Source organism: Hirundo rustica, chromosome 1, assembly GCF_015227805.2.
Source record: "Hirundo rustica isolate bHirRus1 chromosome 1, bHirRus1.pri.v3, whole genome shotgun sequence".
Taxonomy (NCBI): Eukaryota; Metazoa; Chordata; class Aves; order Passeriformes; family Hirundinidae; genus Hirundo; species Hirundo rustica.
The window spans coordinates 99,729,237-99,752,370 of NC_053450.1; the positions used below are offsets into that span (position 1 = coordinate 99,729,237).

Sequence of the window (23,134 nt, forward strand, 5' to 3'; positions counted from 1 at the left end):
CTGGTGGTTCTAATTTTGTGTGGTAACAGCCAAACACATTGCCTGAGGCCAACTGAGGCCAAAATCATGCTGGACTTTGCTTGGTAAGAAAAGAAGTCCCCATGGCCCCATTCCTTACTATTTAGTAAAGAAAACCCCAAACTCTAAGGCAAGATTACTAGTCTCACATAACTAGTTTCACATCATAACCCAACCATTACTAGTCTCAGGTTTCACATCATAACTCAACCATTACTCAGAAGCTTGAGTATCTCCATTTGAAATGAGGCACGTGATTGTAAAACAGGCCTGAAGATCATTTCACCTAGGAAGAAGCCGGCTCCTTTGGAGCCTGGGCAGGAGCACCTTGCAATTTAACATCAACTCTCACAGCTGACTCCTTAGCTCCTGATCACTCTCTCCGTGATGCTGTATGACAAATGACAACCATCTCATCTGGCAAAATAAACACTTTGCTGTCACATATTTGCCAAAAGCAGCAGGCCCAAAATGGGACAGCTGCACCTAAAACCTGAAGTCTAAAACTTCCTACAGACCATAAACTTCTCCAGGTGTATGGTTCACTCACTGGGACCTAATCCTTGCTCCTTCATCATGTCTGACTGTCAGTGCTCTTAAAGCTGACATGGAGCCCTCATCCATGTTGGCAAAAAGTCAGAACTACAATCAATCACCACTGATAGAAATGGCGAAAATTACCACACAGGCACAGCATAATTTTATTCATGGGATGTTAACATGATAACAAGGATCCTGTCTACTGAAGTGTTCCTGTCAATTCATCTGGCCACAGCAGCAGTTACCACTTACACTTTCCACAGCTAGACCTGCAGATGAATGCTAAAGATGTGCAGAATTCAAAACCGGGTATGAAAATAGCATAGCTCGCAACTTAAGTCCAGCACCGATGCTTTGACAAAAGTTACACAAAGATGCTTTTTCTGGCAGGTTATTCTAAATAGCCAGCTATCATTTAATTTATATCCAAATCCAACACAGTATAAGCTTTTCTTCCACTTTATCGCATGTGCTGACAATTTACTCCAGCCCCTTCCCAGCAGGGTCTTCGAATGGGGTTTCGATGGCCTTGGTATTTTTGGTTGTCTGTGTTTAAGACTTCAATCTTTTGCAAGGTCATAGAAAAAAAAAAAAAAACTCTCTATCAGTCATTTGAGAGCAATCTGATGACACAAGAGTTTCTGTCTAAACCCCTGGCCAGAAGATTTCAAAATGATGGATAATTCTGTGGTTTCACCATCACTATTGAGAATGACCTTTACAAAACACAACACTCTCTTTGCATACAGCCAATAGACAAGACCAGTTGTAAAAAATGCATGACAGTTGACTAATTGAGATGAGATAGGATGGAAGTGTTTCTCAAATGTCAATCATTTGAAACAGAAGTTTGAATTATTTTTAAGTAAAGCTCACCTGCGAATCCAAGTGTCATTAGACCATTAACTAGGAAGGGAAAAAAACAAAAAGAGATGAGTTAGATACTTCCGCACTCCTATATAAAAGGATTAGTGCAATCACAAGCCAAGTAGATGATAACTAGGTTTCAACAGAATATTCAAAATGTTTATTCAAACATTAGTTTCAGTTTTCTTAAAGAGTGTGTCTGAATGAAATAATGACCATTTAGAGAACATTATGTTTTTAAATTCCTTTTTATCTATCCTTTAAATGGCTGAATCAAACTTGTTATGGGTCTGTATATACCACTCCTTCCTCTAGTTTCTAGTATTAAGGATTGGGGACAGGGTAATTTTCACTCCAAGATTCTTAAGGGTGAAAAAGCTCAAGAAGATAAAACATTCATTTAAAATATAGGTGTACTGCACATTCTAACATGTATAGAAAAAAAAAATCCTTTCATTGTTAAGCAAACACAACCATAAGTGAGTGTGTACTCTCTTCGTTAAAAGCATATTGCTGTGTTTAAGTCTCTAGCTTTTGCACAGTGAAGTCAAACATTTTGAAAAACATTACAATCAAAACCTGTAAGCCTCTTATGCAGAAGTTATGCTAACACAGGTATGTCAGAAGAGCACCCAAATGGAAACAGGCTGTACCAACAGAAGAAGCCTTCTGATTAGTGATTTGCAGTATATCCAAATGGATTAAATCAACAGAAGTCCACTGTGTTTGCACAGCTCCAGCCATACCCAGGATTTTGTAATAGCTAAGGGGGACATGGCTTCAATTATTTTCTATGTCCCATGGCAAATCTTTATAGTGTTAACCTCATATCAGAAATTCAACTAATGATTTCACACAGAGGGGTGCCTCCCTCTTTATACAATACATGGTACCCCAGTAAAATGAATCAAGATATATGTGGCAGAGTATCAGTACCAATCATTAATCTAGACCATGGTCACTGAGATATGCTAAACTGTCAATTGAATTAACTGAAAATTATTGTGTACATGCATGCAAGAAGAATTTAGATCCCTCTAAGGAACGTATTTTTCTTCCAGAAAGCATTAATCTCTGTCTTAGTTACTGATGAGCCAGAACGTACTGTGAAGAGCAGGAACCCACACATCGGAAAATTGTCCTGCATCCAAACGTACAGAGATGAAACTCCATAATACACTCGGATGGCTGTATCTCATTCAAATAGAGCACTTTTCAGGGTATTAGCAGAGGTACTAATAAATATACTTGATTTACTGCGTAGGTTTTCCTTGAATCCTCATTTGAAAATGTGCCTTATTCTCCACAGAAGACTGAAGATCACATTAAAAGCACACACTTTATAGTGAACCCAAACCCACCTATCTGTGTAAACAGTGTAGGGTGCACACAGATACCCCAGGTACTACCCTGGAAGATCACAGACCTCTAATTCTTATTCTATCAATTCCTAACACTACGCTCTAGATCTTTCATAGTTATGGCTGCTGTAATACTCGCAAGAGCACAGCAATACCGACAAAGAGAGGGTTCACAACTAGAAAGAAACAGACTGCCCCAACTATTGGTGAGGAAGGCTATGAAAAACCAAATACTGAATAAAGGTTTACAGGTCAGTGCTCACAAATCCTCTTGCCCACAAGAAAATGTGTTTTTTGCATTTTCTGGTCTGCCCATAACAAAATAACACAGGATGTTTTCCACCTATTCTCAACCAAAAGAGTCCATATACCTTCAGAGAAGAGTAAAACAGCCATTCAGATTACCATGCACCACCCCTCTATTCTCTTTCTGCTGAGATACTCAATTCATAATAAAGATTTAATTAGGAGACTACAGCATGCTGCCCATGATAGTTTACACAAAAAACTTTCCAGTGGCTCTTTTAAGATGGAGCAAGCTTAGTTTTTTTCTTGAAAGGCTGATGCCATGACATCTCTCATTAGAAGATTCATAGATGAAGCAAAATGGGTAAGTGTTGAAAGACCCCAAAATAAAACAGTTGGCATACACTCCCACCTCAACTAACATTTAGGGAGAAAAAAGGAGCTTCAGATTAACTGTACTAGCTGCCTGAACTAGCTGCTCACTTTTTTTCCTCCATACACAGTAGCAGCATGTGTGATCATCCCTAGCATCAGCTGAATCAGATGGGAAGGGAACAACCAGGTTAGAGCCAGAGCAAGAGGTGAAGCAAAGTATCTTCAAATGAAGGCTGAGGAAAAATAGGTTTGAAGGGCTTTTGGAAAGAAAAAGAGAAGATAAACAAAGTAGAAGAGATTAATGGAAAGTAAGAAAACTGAGGGGAAAAAAAAACACATTTTTTTTTATTCACAACTTTCTTCAAGATCTTGTATATGAAAAATCTCATCCTAGACCTTCATTAGAACCTCTTATTATCTACTCTCTATACTCCTTTTGCAAAATGACATCATTCTGACACTAAAAAGGGACTCCAAAATGAGATTCAGAGACATGTAGAATCACAACTGGGATACATGACACAGTAACTGTCATGTAATTTTGTCAAGTATATAAGCTTTTTGTGTGAAATGAAAACATTCTATACTGTTATTATTCATTGATATTTTTTCAAAAGTTTAAAAGAAGCACTGAATGTCTGCCTTGCAAACTACTTCACTAAATCAGAAGCAACATATAAATTGCTGTGTGTCCTCCCTACTCCACCTTTCTCTAAACATGTTTTAAGAACAATTCTGAAAATCTTGCGTAAATATATGAGTGAAATGTCACAGTTTTCCCATGTCTGCATGTTTCTTCAAGATGTTATTACTGACAGTATAGTAAAATATCTTGAGTGGCTCCCATAATTTCTCAGAATAGTTCTTATTTTAACAGATAAAACTGCTGTATGCACCTTTTAAACAGCAATTGTTGTAATGCATTAATTGGGTTTATATTGTGTTCCATTGGTTTGCAATGTTTTCCCCTGGTCTACTTGGAAACTGTTATCACGTGGTTTGTCCCTGCTCGGCTGCACCTATCCCCCACACTGGAATGTAACCCAACTCTGTTCCACTCCCACCTTATCCCTGATTGGGTAGTGGCTTGTCCCTGCCTCTAGGCCCTTCCCCCCAGGGAAAAAGCCCCGGGACAGGCAGGGCTTCAGGCTCTCTGGCACCAGCGGGGACGGGGAAGGATCTTCAGCCGGCAGGGGCAGGACCCCAGAATAAAGCCGCGATATCCCCCACCCGGACAAAGAGCAGGCTCTTTCCTTTTGCCATCGGCAATCATCTGTGTCTCACTAAAGAACCACAACAAGCAATTACAGCAGTCTAATCCTGTGGATATTCTTCAAAACTTGTGATGTTTATTCAAAACATCGTTTTTATGAATCATAATTTTCATAAGCAAAAAGAACATAAAAGGACCTTGAGTTAAACCTCATGTCAAGAGCCTACCACTGTATCTCTTTTTAAAGGCAATCCTGCCAATTACCATCATCTAATCTTTCTCTACATCAGGATAGACATCCATTGGAAGTTATGGACTAACCAAACAGCTACTTCTCTGCAGAACTTGAAGTGTCACTGATAGCAGCACACAGTGTATTGGATTATGTAACCTAAAAACGTGTATTCTATTTCATCTGTTGAAAGCTGCTTTTTAGGAGATGTGTTATGCTCCTTACTCCAGAGGGGAAGGAGGAAAATACCTTCTGATAATGGCCCAGCCATTAAAACCAGGTGGGGCAGTGTTTCTTATTTCTTTCACCACTCCTTCATCCTTCAGGGAGACATTTTCTGATAATGGGCCATTAGGGCCCACCAATGACATGACACGCATTACACCATCCTATTGTGAGATGCTCCACACAGTAGGGGAGGAGCCAACTGTTCCTAGCTAGATAAAAACTAGGACTAAAGGACACAAAGTATCCTGTTTTTCCACTAAATTCCCAGAAGAAGACTAGACCCATCTCGTCATCACCAGACTTTCTACAGGACCATGTCTACTCCACAGAACCACAGCTATTACTCCAGGAAGACTTATTTAGACTCCTTCCAACACCCTGACCACCAGGGTGCCAGGTCGTATCCCTGACTCTGTCAGAGTTTTTTCCAGGATCTTTGCTTCCTTGCTTGTTTGTTTGTTTTTTTTTTTTTTTTTTTTTTTTTTTTTTACTACTACATTTGAATTTTCCTTTTTTTAAAATATTCCTAGTAAAGAACTGTTACTCCTACTTCCCATATCTTTGCCTGAGAGCCCCTAATTGCAAAACTATAATAATTTGGAGGAAAGGGGGTTTACATTCTCCATTCCAATGGAGGCTCTAGTTTTTCCTAGCAGACAACTGTCTTTCAAAACCAAGACACATAGACATGCCATAACTGTCCTGACATAAGGTTCACAAAAGTAAGTAAAACCAGAGGTTGAAATGGGAACTGCTGCTCTGCAATCATGCATATATGACTTTCTGGAAATACAGGTGAGAGACTAATACTCTATTATTAATATAATCTCTATATATCCATATAATTTTGTCATACTGATCAAATCTCAATACCAACATTTTTCAATAAACCTGATTTTAAATACTGAATAAGCCAATTGTACAGCAGTCTAGTATTTCTCCGGGTATTTATACATTGAATGAAGCTACCTGTTGCACAGTTACTACTGAAGATCACGTTAAATTCAACAATCTTTTATGCAAACCCCAAGTCATACTATTATAGGTGCTCTAGCAGGAATGCACAGACACTTCAGGGTATCTAATGCAAAAGAAATTCCCTGTGGAAACTACTTCTCCTACGCTCTCACACAATGTGAAGAGGCATCCTACTACATAAAAAAAACCCCACTCATTACAATTGGCATAGGTGCTGCCTCTTTCTCTTGGAGCCCCGACTCTGTTTTTGCCTCAGCTAGCTTGAGACAGAAACCACAGCTAGAAGGATTTTTCCCTCAGGGTCTTAAAGATCCCAGAGGCTGCAAACCTTTTTCTTTAGAGAGAGCATGTCCCCATCAATGGCAAAAGGAAAGAGTCTGCTCTTGGTCCAGGGGGAATCATGGCTTTATTCAGTCCCTGCTCCTGCCCCTGCAGGATCAGGAGCCCAGTCCAGTTCCCATCCCAGTCCCAAGAGCCAGAGAGAGAGCTTCCCACATGGTCACAGGGCTTTTACCCAGGGGGAAGGGGCTAGAGGCAGGGACAAGCCACTACCCAATCCGGGATAAGGTGGCAGTGGAACAGAGTTGGATTACATTTCAGTGTGGGAGAATGGGCGGGGAGAAGGAGCAGGGACAAATCTCGTGATACATTTTCCATGGGAACAGGGTGGTACAGAAGAAACCATTACAAAACCCAATATAAAAATTAAATACAATATAAACCCAAATAATGCACAACAGCATGCAGCGTTTCTTTATTATCTGTTTCCTGGGCAGTCACAATCTTAAGAAATTCATTTCACTCACGTCTGTCTGAATACAGAAGGACAAGATGAGCTAACACAAGCATCATGTGGTTGCTTTCCAAAGCCTTTTCTAAAACTCCTCTATTGGGGTCAAGTCAAATGTACATGGCCAAAACATGACACACTCTGAACAGGCTAAGAAATCCTACACCTTGATGGGAAAGTCCAGAGGCCACTATAAAAGTGGAAGGAAAGGAAAAATAATACTATTGTTACAAAAACTACACCACCTGTAACTTTTTAAATACCTCTCTGCACAATATACGTGGCTCAGAAGGTCATCTTTTGTTCTCAGCTACCAAATGTCCTTTTGACATTTCTTCATGAGAGGAGTGGAATGGGGAGAGGGGGACAGGGAAAGGATGCAAGAACATCACATAGTGTGAAAGCAACCAAGGAGATGAGGCAACTGAAGTTCATAGAGACAAGCAATGACAGGAACTGAACACAAAGGAAGGATGTGAGGAATAAACAGAAGCTTGCAATAAATATAGTACTTGAAAGAAGTGTTACACTTGAATTCAAAACTGGCCCAGAAAAAAATGTGTCTCAGCATATGGAGTGGCAGGAGCAAGGTAAACCTGTAGGCATGGTGCACTCATCTGTCTCCAGATTCAACAAGCTTTCTTGAGAGCTAGCATAACATGGAATTCAGCTTTGCATTATCTCCTGCTTTGATGCTGAATCCCTTTTAATGCTCTTTTTATCTCCTTGTGTCAATGGTATTATATTTCTATGGCTATATAAGCATATATAGCCATAGAAATATAATTTCCAAAACTAAAACGGCAGCTCAACGCTTATTTTATCACAGTTTGAGGCACTACATTATTGTTTTTAAATTGTGAAGGTAACTTCAGACTGTTAACTATTTTGGACATTAGAGTCTTCTTCCTGCAGATCAAGAAAAGCATGAAAGGAAGCAAATTAAGCTTTTTTTATTTCATCAGTAGAAATCAACAGGGAATGTGTCTGAGGGCATCCACTGTTCCAACCCATTTTGATACAGAGTTACCCAGCTTTCCAACGACTGCAAGGAAATGTGACCATTACTCAGAACTCATGCTTCAACGGCGAATATTTCAGAGTAGCAGTACAAATTATCGTCCTTTACACTGTTTTTTGAAGTCCTCAAATCACTGCTGGCAGCATATTAATTACGTGCCACAATTTCTGAACAGTCTGTCTACTTCCAGAAGTGTTGGATGGGTTTTCTACTTTGAAATTGGTATGCTCTATTTAAATAAAAATATAACCAGTATTATTAATAAAATATTTCTTTCTCTATTAATAATTAATAATTTATCAAATAAATAATTAAACATACCTGTTCAACAACTAACTTGTGAAGGGATTTCTTAGTTGTACATTAAGATCTGTATTGTGCTGGAAGTTGTATGGCTCAGCCTGAAATTTAACCATGTTTTCTTCAAGCTTTTTCTGTCCCATTACATTTTTGATGAAGCAGAATGTAACTGAAATGTAAAATACTCTTTTTTACAACCACTGACTTTCAGACAGTGAATAAACCAAATATTCCAGGAGCAGAATCAATTGCTTGAAGCAAACTTTTTTGACACTTTTACAAAAGTGGCATACACAAATGTGATTCTTTACTTGAGATCCTCATCTTTCTTTCCAGAAAGTAAAACTGAGGAAGGATAAGAGAAGTATATTTGTTTCTAGACTAGAAAGAAATCTGTGACATTAGAAATGGTTTAAAGGTGACATTCAGCAACAAGTGCAGCATCACCAGCTGGTCCAGGGGGGTGATCGTCCCACTCTACTCTGTGCTGCTGTGGCCCCACCTCTGTAACCTTACCTCAAGTCTTACGTGTAGCTTTGAGCACTGCAACATAAAAAATACATTAAGCTATTAGAAAGCATCCAAAGAAGGGTTGCAAAGATCAGCTAACAGAGTCAGATTGAAAAAGACCTCTGAGATTGAGTCCAACCTATGACCTTGTCAACTAGACCAGAGCACTAGGTGCCACATCCAGTCTTTTCCCAAACTCTTTCAGGGACGGTGACTCCACCACCTCCCTGAGCAGCCCAGTTCCAATATCAAATCACCCTTTCTGTGAAGAAATTTTTCCTAGCATCCAACCTAAACCTCCCCAGCACAGCTGAAGACTGTGTCCTCTCATCTTGTCACTGGTTGCCAGGGAGAAGAAACTGACCTCCACCTGGCTACAGCCTCCTTTCAGACAGTTGTAGAGAATGGTAAGGTCTCCCCTGAGCCTCCTTTTCTCCAGTTCCTTCAGCCACTCCTCACAGGACTTACCCTCTAGACCCTTCATCAGCTCCACTGCTCTTCTCTGGACCCGTTCTAGCACTTCAATGTCCTTCCTGAAGTGAGAGGCCCAAAGCTGCACACAATACTAAAGTTGTGGCCTCAACAGTGCTGAATACAGGGCGTGAATCACTTTTCTACTCCTGCTGGCCACACTACTTCTGATATAGGCCAGGATGCCATTGGCCTTCTCAGCCATCCTGGCTCATGTTCAACTGCTGACCAGCAACCCCAGGTCCTTTTCTACTAGGCAGTTTTCCAACCACTCTGACCTCACCCTGCAGCGCTGCATGACATTGTTGTGGCCAAAGTGTAGGACACTTGGCCTCAAACCTCAGACCTATTGATCCAGCCTGTCCAGATCCCCCTGCAGAGCCTTTCTGTCCTCCAGTAGATCAACATATGCATCCAACTTGGTGTCACCCACAAATTCACTACGTGTAGACTTGATCCCCTGATCCAAATCATCATTCAAGATGATAAACTGGGCCCAACACTTATCCCTGAGGAATCCCACTAGAACCAGACACCAACTGGCTGCAACACCACTGACCACCACTTTCTTGCCCCAGCCATCCAGCCAGTTCTTAGCCCAGCAAAGAGTGCTCCTGTCCAAGCTGTGGGCTGCCAGCTTCTCCATGAGCATGGTATAGGAGTCGGTGTCAAAGGCTTTGCTGGAGTCCAGATGGTGAAGGGGAAACCATAGGAGAAGCTGCTTAGGTCACTTGGCTTGTTCAGCCTGCAGGGGACTGAGGAGAGACCTCACTGTGGTCTACAACTTCCTCATGACTGGAAGCGGAAGGCCTGGCACTGATCTCTTCTCTGTGGTGCCCAGTGACAGGACCTGCGGGAACGGCCTGAAGTTGTAAAAGAGGAGGTTTTTAAGTTATTAGGAAAAGGTTCTTTACCTAGAGGACAGCTGGGCACTGAAACAGGCTCCCCCAGGAAGCAGTCACAGCATCAATCCTAAAAGAGTTCAAGAAGTATTTGGACAATACCCTGAGGTACATGACGTGATTCTTGGGGCTGTCCTGTGCAAGGCAAGGAGCTGGACTTCAGCGATCCTTGTGGGTCCCTTCCAAGTCAGGTTATTCTATGATTCTATGATACAAGGTAAAAGGAAGAGAGTCCCAGACAATTACACACATCAGGAGGTGCCTACGGTCAGCAGAGGCAAGCATAACACTTCTAATAAACCCAAATTCACTGAATTAACTTCTATGTATGCTACCTAGGACATAAGGCAAAGACTCTTATTCACCATGTATAGGCCTGCCAAATGCTTTATGCTCCTTGTTAGCATCTAACTTCTGCCTGCAAGACCTGGTCTTCTGAGTCTCAGCATACAGTAGTTGCCACAGAAGTGTTTAACATCTAGAAGAAGCAGACCATAGTTCTTAATGATTTATGACTACAGATAAATGTACTTCTAGCAAATGGAAGTGAAAAATCTTTTTTTCACCCCCTTAAACATCTATACTTTTTCAGGTTCACTACAGCCTTGTCAGGTACTTCTACTGAGGCCTCCATTTTACATGAACTATGGAAATAATGACAGAACTAGTAAGAAGTCTGTCTCAGGTCACAAGCAGAAACCAGCAGCAGTCTTAACTACAATGCGAACCAGCAGCAGTCTGGTGCCAGTACCTATTTCACCACTATCTCCTCTCAGAAAATGTTACCAAAGCAACTGAAGAACATAATCTCTCTGCCCAAAAGATAATTGTGAAATGTTTCAGCTGTGCAATTTATGGGGAAGGTACATCAACTAATGAGATAGCATAATTCTGATTCACTGGATAGCTTGCAATTACTGTTGAGAGACACACACACCCCAGACCACATGAAAACTGTGACAGCCCCTGAAGTTGGACATCTCCATCCAGGACCTCAGCTTGACACTGTATCACCTGATCACCTGGAAACATGTATTTAATCCAACAGCTGCTCATTATTGCAACTCAGATGTCTGTCATTAATCCAAAAGGCAGGAAAACACAAAAGAAAATGTGATAAGCTTTCCCTACAATAAGGAAAAAAAGTCAGCACAATACAGATTTTATTCCATACATAACTACGTGTGAAAGAGTGTGAAACACCAGTCCCTCAAGGCCAATAGAGGCTCCAGTTTGCTCCTGTGAGGTAGCCTGAAAGAGAAGTCAATTTTTTATTTTTTTTTTTTTTTAACAACTTTGGGAAGGGGAAATGACCCTTGAAGATTTCACAGACAAGGGTCACTGCACACTCCCTCCTGAGGAAGTGTTTAAAACCATGGGATACATGAAAACATTCAAAGTTCCTTCTTCCCTTGACAGGCAGAACATTTAAATCAAGATACTACCACCGTAGAAGACCTGGAAAATTTATTTTTTCCTTTTCTGACCAGATGACAAAAATTCCCTGCACATCCACCTTCTCTTGATGCTGCATGTACTCCTCTTCCGGATTCCTAATGCTGTTATATACCATGTTGAGGCATTATATCAACATGATTCCAGTGAAGTCACATTTTCTTTCAATTCTATGCCTACTGTGAAATATTAGGTTGGCCTGCCCATGCAAATGTGGGGGTTTTTTTCTTCAGCAGTGTAGCCTGACTACTAGGGTTCCAGGGCCCTGGGCACTCACCTACATGATCACAGAATATTTTAAATGACACGCTGCCATGAAGAACTCACAAGAACAATGAAACACTAACAACATTTCAGAGCTTCACATGTCTATTTATACTGCTGTATATGTACCTGCACATAGTAAGTATGAGCGGCTTTTTACAACAGCACCCTTGCTCCAAGAAATAAACACTGAAAACAAACCCCTGCATGGCAGCATGATCCCTGGACATCATAATTTTTCCTAGGTGTATACAGGTATATAGGAAACTGCAAAGCAACAGATTCTGGCATAGGAAATGACATAGGCCAATCTACTGAAATAAATCATTCCACCAGGTGCTTATCAAGCCACTCTAGTACAGCCCTCCTCAGCTGGACAGGAGAGAAAATATAATGAAAATCTCATTAATAAAGGACTGGGAGAAATCACCTAACAGCTACCATCATGGGCAAGAGACTCAATGTGGTAAAATTAATTTCATTTATTGCCAGTAAATATCACGAGTAGGGCAATGAGAAATAAAACCAATTCTTAACATACCCCTATCTCTCCTTCCCAAGCTTAATTTCACCTCTAATTTCTCTACCTCCTCCTCCTGGAGCAGTGCAGGGGGATGGGGAATGGGGCTGCAGTCAGTTCATCACACATTGTCACTCCTCCCTCCTCAGGAGGATGGCTCCTTACACTCTTCCCCTACTCCACTGCTGTATCCCTTCCACAGGAGACAGCTTTCCACAAAACTCTCCAACATGAGTTGTCCCCACAGGCCACAGTTCTTCATGAACTGCACCAGTGCGGGTCCTTCCACTGGGTCTCATGTCCTGCCAGGAGCCTGCAAACTTCCCACAAGGTCACAGCCTCCTTTAAGCATCCATGTGTTCAGGAATGGGGCCCTCCAGGGGCTGCAGGTGGATCTCTGTTACCGCATGGTCCTCCATGGCCTGCAGGGGCACAGCTGCCTGACCCTGGTCTGCAGCACAGGCTGCAGGGGAATTTCAGCTCTGGCTCCTGCAACATCTCCTAGCACTCCTTCTGCACTCACCAGAGTTACTTCTGTCACATGTTCTCACTCCACACTTGCAGCTGCTCTTCTGCAGCAGTTTTTTTCCCCATCATAACTGTAATCCCAGAAGTGTTCCCACTGCCACTGATGGGCTCGATCTTGGCCAACAGCAGATTCAACTGAATTATATTGTTTATTCTCTATTCATTTATGGATCAGGGTTTGTTTAGCTCCAACACTATCAGTGGACCTGCAAAACAGTTTACCTAAATCTGCCTGCTTTCATAGTCTCAGAGATGTTCCAAGACTGGTATTTTCTGTGGCTTTGCTCCCACATGGCAGGCAAACTTTTTCACCTAAAGCCTGAGGGAAATCCTCCGAAGGATTTTGGAGTCATGCAAGAAATAAGCAGAGAGGCGAGGCGAGGCGAGGCGAGGCGAGGCGAGGCGAGGCGAGGCGAGGCGAGGCGAGGCGAGGCGAGGCGAGGCGAGGCGAGGCGAGGCGAGGCGAGGCGAGGCAGAGGCGAGGCAGAGGCGAGGCGAGGCAGAGGCGAGGCGAGGCGAGGCGAGGCGAGGCGAGGCGAGGCGAGGCGAGGCGAGGCGAGGCGAGGCGAGGCGAGGCGAGGCGAGAAGAGAAGAGAAGAGAAGAGAAGAGAAGAGAAGAGAAGAGAAGAGAAGAGAAGAGAAGAGAAGAGAAGAGAAGAGAAGAGAAGAGAAGAGAAGAGAAGAGAAGAGAAGAGAAGAGAAGAGAAGAGAAGGAGTATTACCCTCCTTCTAGTTTTGCAAATGTGTCAACAATACTTTTACTCATGAAGTTATAAGGAATTTAATTTATTTACATAGCTGTGGAGTAGTACACTCTGACACCACAAGGAATCCCTCCCATCTTCCAGATCTTTTATAGAACAAGATAAAGAAAGTTTTACAATAATTTCTGGGCCAAGCCTAGAACATCTACTCAAAGACAGATATTCTTCATAAAGGTTTCTAGTGCACATTTCAAGACTGCAAGAATCCCCCATTTCCTACAAGAGGTGTTTATTTTACATTGTTCCTACCAGCACTTTTTATTTCTCTGACAAGTTTTGTTTTCTAAATCCCTGCATGATAAAGTATGAAGTAGCTGGGAGGAAAAGAAATGCCTGTTCAATATTTAGGTTATTTGGCATGGAACAGCATGAGCCATATAGCATCAAGCATCCTTATGGTGTTGCAGTGCACATTCCACCTGTTCTGTACTGTTCCATCCGAAAGGTAAGACAAAGAGGAGTTAGAACCAACTTCAACTAAAACTCACTTAAAATAGTAAGTCTAAAATGTCACATTACTTCACAGAGAGAGATTCCTCTGCCCATTTTCAAAAGTATTTAAATCCAAAAAAAGAGCACTAACATTTATTCCCAAAAAACTTAAAATACAGAAAGAAAACAAATATTTTGAAGAGCCTCATATTCTTTTTACCTTTACTTCACAGCGCTCTGACTTTTTTGCAGTTTCTGGTTTACACTGGAGTGAGTTAAATAGTAATTGTACCGATGGCTATTTCAGCAATATTATCTCTACTTCATTGTGTGCCACTAAGTGTTTATGGTAAAAAATTCCCACCCCAAACATAGCCCTGCAGGTATGTTCAGCAGTCACATTTACTAATGGCAAAGGTTACCATTCCTAAATGCAAATCTATCTAAGTCCACTGGTCAAAAATAAGAGATTTACATTATTTTTTAACACAATACAGCAAGTTCTGACTTTGCGTTAGCTTGAAATACAGACATAGCTTATTAAAAAACCTAAATATTGATCTGCTTTCTAAAAATAAAACAGCAATAGAGGAGATTTCACACATACTCAATGACAACAGATGACTCTATGGAAATAAAGGCTTTGAGCATCTCTTCACTGAAAGCCAAAACAAATTTATTTTTTCTATGTCTTTTGAAAACATAAGCTTAATGGTTTATCACTGTAAGTTTACAATACAATACATTGCTAAATAGATTTAAAGATACCTCTTTTAATATTAAATTGGACAAGTTATGTTCTTCATACATGGAGATCCTTGAGGAGTAAAGCTGGAACAGCTCATGAACTCAAGAGATGTGGAAAGACAGCTTTACACTTGTAGCCACTTGTCAAAAACACGCATGAATAGAAAATCTCTTCCACAGCCCCATGTGGCTACCAGACAGCAAAATCTTGACAGGAAGAGAGACACTGAGATTCCCTTCAAGCAAAGGGCCACCTCCACTCCAAAGCTACAGAAGGTGTGTCTACCCCAGAGACAGTCACAGCTCTTCAGACAATACGAACTGCAAGCTCAGGCTGCCACAATCAGGAGAACAGCCCTGAGGACACTCTCAGGTCACAGAGAGTGATTACAGATCAAAGCTTAAGTCCAAGCTTTTTGTCCTATTGATGACCACTTGAATGACTTCTTAAGGTTTCATTTCCTGTTCCAGTATCTCCCCATCTCTTCACAACATTTTAGAGTTGTGCAATCTCTTCCCCTTTCTGCTAAAGACAGGAGGGCCTCCCAGAAAAAAGGCTGCACACCCCATCAAATATCAAACTATGTATTTTGAGACAACAACTACACAATAATATTTTATAACAATCAGAGTTTCTAGCATGAGTGTCTCTGGACACAAAAGGATGCAAAAAGATTCTTTCACTTGTGACATTTGGAAACAAAATTATTTCACACGATAAGTGACAGTCATTACTAAGCCAGTGTTAATTATACTACTTATTCTGACACTGCCCACAGATGATGTTCTGTAAAATAAAACCAATTTAGTCACATTTATTAGACTGTGAAAATCTTAAGACAGATGCTTTATTGTAGGGCCCAGTGCTTCAGCCCAGTCCTTTGCTCACCCAGCTTAACCTGGTTAGATGCGAACAAGATGCCCTTTCATCAGCCTGGTGCTCTGCTAGGGTCTCAGCAGCGCCTACCACATCTTCCTCTTCAGGTGAGAGTCCCCCTGGCTCAGAGCATGGGGGAGCAAGTGACACCCCATCTGCAGAAGACCATCAATCATTCTCCATACAGGCAAAATTCTGCATTCCTGGAGACAAACTGAGGCCAAAGGCTGTTATGCAAGCATGCCCCTTTTCCAAGACAATATGGTAGATCATGTTAAGCTGCTCTGAAGACAAGGGATCCTCTCTACCCTTTGGACCATTTCTAACAGCGCTGCTGCATTTTCTTTTGAGGTTTTTAGCAAGGAAAAAAGCTGTCTCTTTTTTTCAGACTGGTTTCAAGGAAACCAACATATGAAGGGAGATTAAGCCTAAAAACTTCTGAAAGGGCACCTTTCTCATATTCCACTTTGGTACTCCTTTGCTACTTCCTCATACTTGCACATTTCCACAGAAGACTTAAGAGTCCTCCAAGCAGTATTCAGGTTGCTCTACATATATATTCATATTAAAACAATGCCAATTTTTTCCATTTATATTTTCCAGTTTATCTCAATGCAAGCCTGGCTGTGAAGAGATTCTTATTTAAGAAAAGGCAGGCTGTTTCCATAAAATACAAAATAATACACTTCTAAAATTCTGTTCTGAAATAAAATGGTTCATGTGACAGCTTAGCTTTCACTAAACTAAAAAGGTGTGAATTAAAACAGGTTTCATTATGCTTGTGAAAATTAATCTCTCTGAGCCCTAAATGAAAGCACAGTTTGTTTTCTTCATGTGTCTCTCAAGTACTAATTCCAATAGCCAAGACACAAATGGTAGCAAATGGTGTAATGGGACCACTCATTGCAATTTTTTCCTTGGTAAGGCAAACTGGAAATTGATTCATTTGTCTGCAATTCAAGCCATGAATCATCTCAGTTACGAGCAGATAGGTGGGGGAAACTGAAACAAACACAAACGGTACAAAAACTATTGGTGGTGCAATGCTTAAACACAATTCAACTGACAAAACCTCCCATAGTTCCATTTGAGCTCAGCTCAATCCCCTTTCCTTCAAATCATGCAGTTTGTGTGTTTCTGCACCTATAGCATTACCCGTCCCTCTCAGTGTAGAACTCTATCTCCACTTCATAGTCTCTTGTGACTTGCCTCATATGCAAAACAAACCTACAGGCAAAGCCCTGAGACACCAAAGGTATTTAAAACCTTAATGAGATCTTACTAATTTAGGAGCAAAAGTTAACTAGCTAAATGGTTTCCAGGATTAGATCTCATTGCTATAAATAAGGGGTTTAAGGCCCGTTTTCTCCTCCATACTTTCAGCCTGGAGCTACCTTCAAAAATGAAGTGCCGTTCCTCCTGAGGGCTGGGACCAAGCCAGCTGGAGATTAGCATTCGATGATGCTTTGTGCTACCACCTGCAGTCCACTTGCCACCACAGGGACAGTCCTGCTATTCACCATCTCAAGGGAACTGGTATGAACCTGTCCCCTGTTGCACACATAGATCTTAGGAAAGAAGCAACACCATCCCGAATAAAAGAATCAGGGGACACAAATAGAGTGAAGGGTGGTGGGAAGAATGCCTGGATCCAACAGCGAATTGGAACACAGGCTGCATTTACACCAGATGCTTTGCTTTCAGGATGTATATTGGTGGGGCCTGCTGCCTGTCTTCCTGCTTGCCTAGTGTGTAAAATCATGTCTTTAGAAAATGAACCATCATTTTGGTAGAGAAGTGTTTTTGTTAGAACTCTGTGGTCTGTCTCAGAATAAGATGTTCTGTTTTGCAAAGGTTTATTTGTTTTACACACTCACATTCATCTGGGTCTATTAAATTCAGAACTCCTATGACAGTATTCCCCTTCTTTGTTCCACTCTTTGCAGCTGCAAAACAGCATGATATTCATAAGAAAATAATGGAAAAAAACCCCCTTGATTTGGTTTTAAAACTTTAACCCACTAAAATTGTTTCCTATTGGGTAATTTTTTTTCATCGTTGGAATCCAAGCTCTCCCAGACTTATATATGCCACGTTTCACACAAGTGGAGCTCAGGACCTTACAGAATTTGGACTTTTATACACAGCTTTTTCATTATTGTTTGCAGATGAGGTATAGTCTTTAAAACAGAAAGTAAAAATGTAATTGGGACCAGGCAGTTTCCAACTTTCCAGCTGCTCACCTCTGACCAAAGCACTAAGCTTGGCTAACCCCTGTGAAAACAAGATTATGAAATGCAAAAACTTACTAACAGTCTTTGAAATCTGCATACAAAACTGCTGCAGATAAGGATCATACCATCTCATTTGATATGGATTTATAAAAATATATTAAGAAAGGTTACTCTAGAATTTAAAAAATACCCAGCTTTACTCTGGTAGCGTCTTTTAACTCAAATACAAATAGTACCACTGAAATGCAGGTTTTGCATAAAGAATGAAGGAGAAACGTTTGGGCAGGGATTCCAAAACAATGACCCATGTAAAAAACCCACTTTGCCTGTTAAAAGTCTTGGTCAAGACCTTACATTTTTCCTTACCTCAGTTTCCATACATAGAAGTAGAATAAGAGAATTTGGTATGATGGTAAATACAACACTATTTCTTAGATTATTTCTTAGGTGCTTAGATTCTACAGTTAGTCTTCTAAGTATCTACAGCTCTGCTAAGGAAATCAGAGGATTTCACCTGACAGCTGGTGTTTCCAGCTCTGCCCCATTCTGGATGTTATCAGCATTTCATAGAACTGATGATATGCTTGTGTACCAAGTACCTCAGCTGATGCATTCTTACTTGGCAAATCTCCTACAATCACTGAGTGAACACACTGCTTTTTTTGTCTGTCCTCGCTAAGGATGGACATCACAACAGGTAGTTATGCATAGAGATAATGTGTTAAGAGTCCTAGGCACAAAGATACAGAAAATAGTGGTCTGAGTTTACAGAAGTACAGTCCCACACCCTACCCAGACAGGCTTCCCACTACCTTCAGTGAGCTTAACACTGAGGAATGGTGGTTTCACATTAATGACAGAGGTCACAGCTCTCTGCTTAATCAAAAGAAACCCTTAGGAATGACCATTCAATTAAAGTAAAAATCATTCCAAAATAACTGGTTTTAAAACTGTATCTGTATTCCCAAAGAAGAAATTTAGTTTTCTACCACTTTGGGCTTCTCTTCTTAAAAAACCTGATTTCACATCCTAGAACTCTACGGTTTTTCTACTAGGAAATCAGTCTCATTTCATTAGTTCTTGATTATATCTACCCTTTCCAATTCCACGCAAAAGTAATGCATTATCAGTTAACAGATATTTTTAAAATCTGTTGTGTGGGGGTTATTCTATTAGGAATGGAACTAGCACAGTTAAAAATGTCTAGCACAATTGATTTATCTGCCTCTCTGGTGGAAAATGTCCTTCTGTAGCTTCATGAGGCACAGGGACACTGTTCTTCACCCTAGCAAATCTCTGAAAAGAAATCTCCAGTGGGCAATTTTGCTTTGCAAAAATCACAGCAACATCAAGACTTCTCCCCATACAAAAAGATTACTGCCTAGTTCCCTAAGTTCAAGACTGCATAAATCTTTAATGCATCAAGACAAGTGTTGGTCATTTTTTTATTCCTTTTCAGCTAAGGAATAACAGAAATCTGAGAAGAAGCAGAAATCTGAGCAACTAAGGTTAGATTTTAGAAGTCCTCAAGCCACAAAGAATCAGAAACTTATGCATGTGACATGTCATTCTTCTGACAGACCAGCTCAGGATGATGCTACCAAACACAGTCAATACAACTGTCCATTTGTTTGTGGGTCTTTTTATGGAAAAATGTGCAGTGTTTACCAGCTTTGTACTTTGGAAGGGGTTTAAAATAGCAAACAAAGTTCTGAAGTCCAGATACATCTTCTAAAGGTACCAGGCCTGAATTTTTATCCCTTCAGTGTGATTCGCAGGCAATCAACTATCTCTTGGTTTACTGCTGAGTGAAGACGATCAGAGCAGACTTCAGGCAACCCTGGATGACTGCAACACATTAAATCTGAGAGCCCTAAAACAATCTACCTGAAAAGGAACAATAAAATAGTTTTTCTAGTAGCTGAGGTACTTTGAGAGAAAGATCTGAAGGTCACCTGTGCTTGATAACTACGTGCTTGGAACTCAACTACTCTAACAGGAATCAGCCCTTCAGTTGGCAGGAAAAAACCTTCCACAAACAGACAAACACACCTCCCCAGACTCCATGTGAGATCCGACTAACGCTGGAAGTTTGAGATCGTTTTCCCTGAGGCCTGATCGCCCTGTTCGGGAACTCCCCCCGGCGATGTCGGCGCGATGTTGAAGTGCACCAGCGGCACTGAAGCTGTGCCCAGCCTCGCTGCCCTCCCGGCGCGGCCGGAACGCTCTCGCTGGGAAGCCGCCGCTCTGCTCGGGATGGAGAGCCCCGCAGGAAAAGCGATCCCCGCTGCGTCCTGACCCGCCGGCATGGGACGCCCAGAGAACCAATCCCAAATGGCCGGTCTAGCCAAAGTGGGGGCACTCCCACCTTCCCCGAACTTCAGCCCCATGCCCCAGCAGAAAGCACTGATCTCGGGGACCGCGCACAAACGACAATGCTCAGCCGGTTCCGAGCAGCAGTCCCGGGGCAGCAGTGGCGAGCCCCACCGCACGGTGCCGGGACGCCCCTGGCCAGCCCCGCCAGCCACTTACCCCAGAGCAGCAGGACGGGGAGCTGCCGCCGGCGGCTGCCCTGCGCCTCCATTCCGGAGCGGACGGCGGCAGCGGCGCCGAGCGGCTGTGGAGGACGGAGCCCGCATGGGGCGGCCGGTCGGCACCCCCACAGGGCCCGAACCCGCTTCAGCCCGCCTGCCGGGGAGGCTCCTCTTCGTGCCTCGGCGTCCAGCCCCGGGCGGCGGCGGCAGCGGGGGCGGGCACGCAGGGGAGCAGCTCCCCCGCCCCCGGGTACTCCCAGCGCCGGCGGGGCGGACCGGACCGGGCCGGAGTAGGCGCGTGCGAGTGTGCTCTGTGCGGGGCCACTGCAGCGCGGCCGTGCCTCCCCCTCTTCCAACAGCCGTGGCAGGAACGATGCCGCTGCCAGCCCACCGGTCTGTGTGGCTGCCTAGGGGGAAGGCACCTACCCCGCACGGGGAAGGTTCTGGTCTTAAGTGTCCGAGGGATTCAGGGACTCTTCACCCCTTGTCCTGGGAGCCAGAGCAGCTTTTCCCCTCCCTGGGAGGGTGGGGGTGAAGACATGAGGAGCTGAAGGGCCACCTGTGTAAGCCCAGCCGCAGCCCTTGCACGGCGCCGACTTGTTGGAGTGCTCAGTATTTACAGCTGAACATGGGCTGTGAGCTGATCTGACCACAGACAGACCCCAGAGCAGCCTGGAGTTCCAAGATGCTAAGTGTATTTTTATGTTGCCATTTCATCTTTGCCTGTCTCTTTTCAGACATGGTACAGCTCCTGATTTTCATCAATATTTAAAGGCTGTGTTCATGGGGTTCTCTCTCTAGGAAATTAGCATCTCCATAAAGAAACAGTAGACTGGGAAGCTGCTAAAGGCGAGTTTTCTTACCTAAAAATAATAGTATTGCTCTGTAACAAAGACCCAGAGTGTTCTTCTGGGTACATGGGCACTCCACCTCAATAACTGCCTTTTAGTAGAACGTTAAATCACTGCCATTATTAAAGGTCAAATGTACCATAAAATTTCAAATTTCGAAAGAGATTTTCAAGCCACCCACAAGAACAAAGTATCTCAGGTATCAGTCAGGTTGTTCACGTTGACTTTGGAAACACTTTTCTAGGCAAGCATACATACCCTTTTGGAGTGGGACCATAACACAGGAGCAGAATTATGCACTGCATGTGCCTTTGTAACCACTGTTTTCAGTACACAACCTTTGTCTCATTTGTGCTGTTATCTAGGCTGGAGGAAATGGAAAACTTTGGAAACCACAGAGAAGGCTGGGAATACAATGTTGAAACAGCTCTGCAGAATTTTAAATATGTCACAATGAACCTCCAATCACTTGTGTGCCACTTCTTACACTTAGCTGGAAGCAAATCTTGTAAAATACCATAAACCATAAATAAACCGTAGCTCAGGGAGATCATCCTTCAGCAGAGGGGCTGCCATTTCTGCTTTGTAAGGAGTGTTTGCAAGCTGCTCCTGCCAGAAGGAAATGCAGTGAAGTGACAAGCGTGAAGGCACATACACCACAGACTTGTTATAGCATTTATAGCATGCTTTCTAAGAGTAAGATCTTGATTTTCATCACAAATTCCTTTTCTTGCAAATCTGAAAATACAGTTAGTAATTTCAATAATTTAGACTGGTCTTCAGGAGGTTAAGTGTTGTTGTGCATTATTTGGGTTTATATTGTATTTCATTTTTATACTGGGTTTTGTAATGGTTTCTTCTGTACTCCCCTGTTCCCCTGGAAAATGTATCATCCCAAGGTTTGTCCCTGCTCCTTTTCCCCTCCCATTCTCCCTCACTGGAATGTAATCCAACTCTGTTCCACTCCCACCTTATCCCTGATTGGGTAGTGCCTTGTCCCCGAGTTTAGCCCCTTCCCCTGGATAAAAGCGAAGACACCACAAAAATCTGACCTTTTGGCTGGGGGAAAGGGACTGGGCTCCTGGCCCTGTGGGGGCAGGACCACAGGAGAAAGTCTGAATAAAGCCCTGATTCCCCCCAGTTTGAGTGCAGACCCTTTCCTTTGCCGTTGGCAGAGACCTGATCTCTCTAAAGGAAAAGGTTCACAGCTGCTCTGGAATCTTTAGGGCCCTGAGGAAAAATCCTTTCAACTGTGGTTTGTCTCTCAAGCTAGCTGAGGCAAAAATGGAGCCAGGGGGCTCCGAGAGAGACAGACACCACAGTTAAGCATCATGCTTTATATGCAATATTATATGTTTAAGATGTTTTAAAGTACAGTATATTATGTAGTATAAAGGCAGTATTTTTTGTAACACACATGGAGATAATGCTGACAGGTCTTTTTATATCAATTGCATTTGTTTTCTTCATCTGTTTCAGATGAAAAACTGGCAAAGTGAATGTTACTTCTTTCATCTCTCAAGATTCAGCATGCACTTCCCATTTTGTGCTTGCAGCACACAGTTTGAAGGTGCAAACGGTAGAAGTAGAACAAATGGACTATAGAATTTATAGGTAAATCTACTTATGCAGCCTGTTGCATTGGATCACAAGCCAGCTATGCTAGGTGATACCTTCACCAATGTGGTCTAAAATTAGTAAGTCTGATTCACATTTGAACAAAACCGTGACAGCATTAGAATGGTTAGCAAGATGGTTCAAAAAACTGAGGCTGTTTGCAGTTTTTCAGTAAGACTGCCCACTCCCCCCACCCCCCTTGTATTGCAGTAATGTGAACAGATTCACTCCAGAATGATTGCAAACAACCTTTTTGTTC

The 23,134-nt window shown here is 42.3% G+C and overlaps 1 protein-coding gene across 3 annotated transcripts in view; it reads right to left on the reverse strand.

Moving 5' to 3' along the window:
• Positions 1 to 20,502, reverse strand: part of RAMP3 (receptor activity modifying protein 3) — a 43,602-nt gene extending 23,100 nt beyond the window's left edge. For all 3 annotated transcript variants that reach the window (XM_040070234.2, XM_040070246.2, XM_040070223.2), the window contains exons 1-2: positions 20,406 to 20,502; positions 1,435 to 1,464 (exon numbers count right to left, since the gene is read on the reverse strand). In XM_040070234.2, coding sequence (XP_039926168.1) covers positions 1,435 to 1,464; positions 20,406 to 20,457 — 82 coding nt within the window. In that variant the 5' untranslated portion in view covers positions 20,458 to 20,502. The remainder of the gene's footprint in view (positions 1 to 1,434; positions 1,465 to 20,405) is intronic.
• Between the last annotated feature and the right edge of the window lie 2,632 nt (positions 20,503 to 23,134).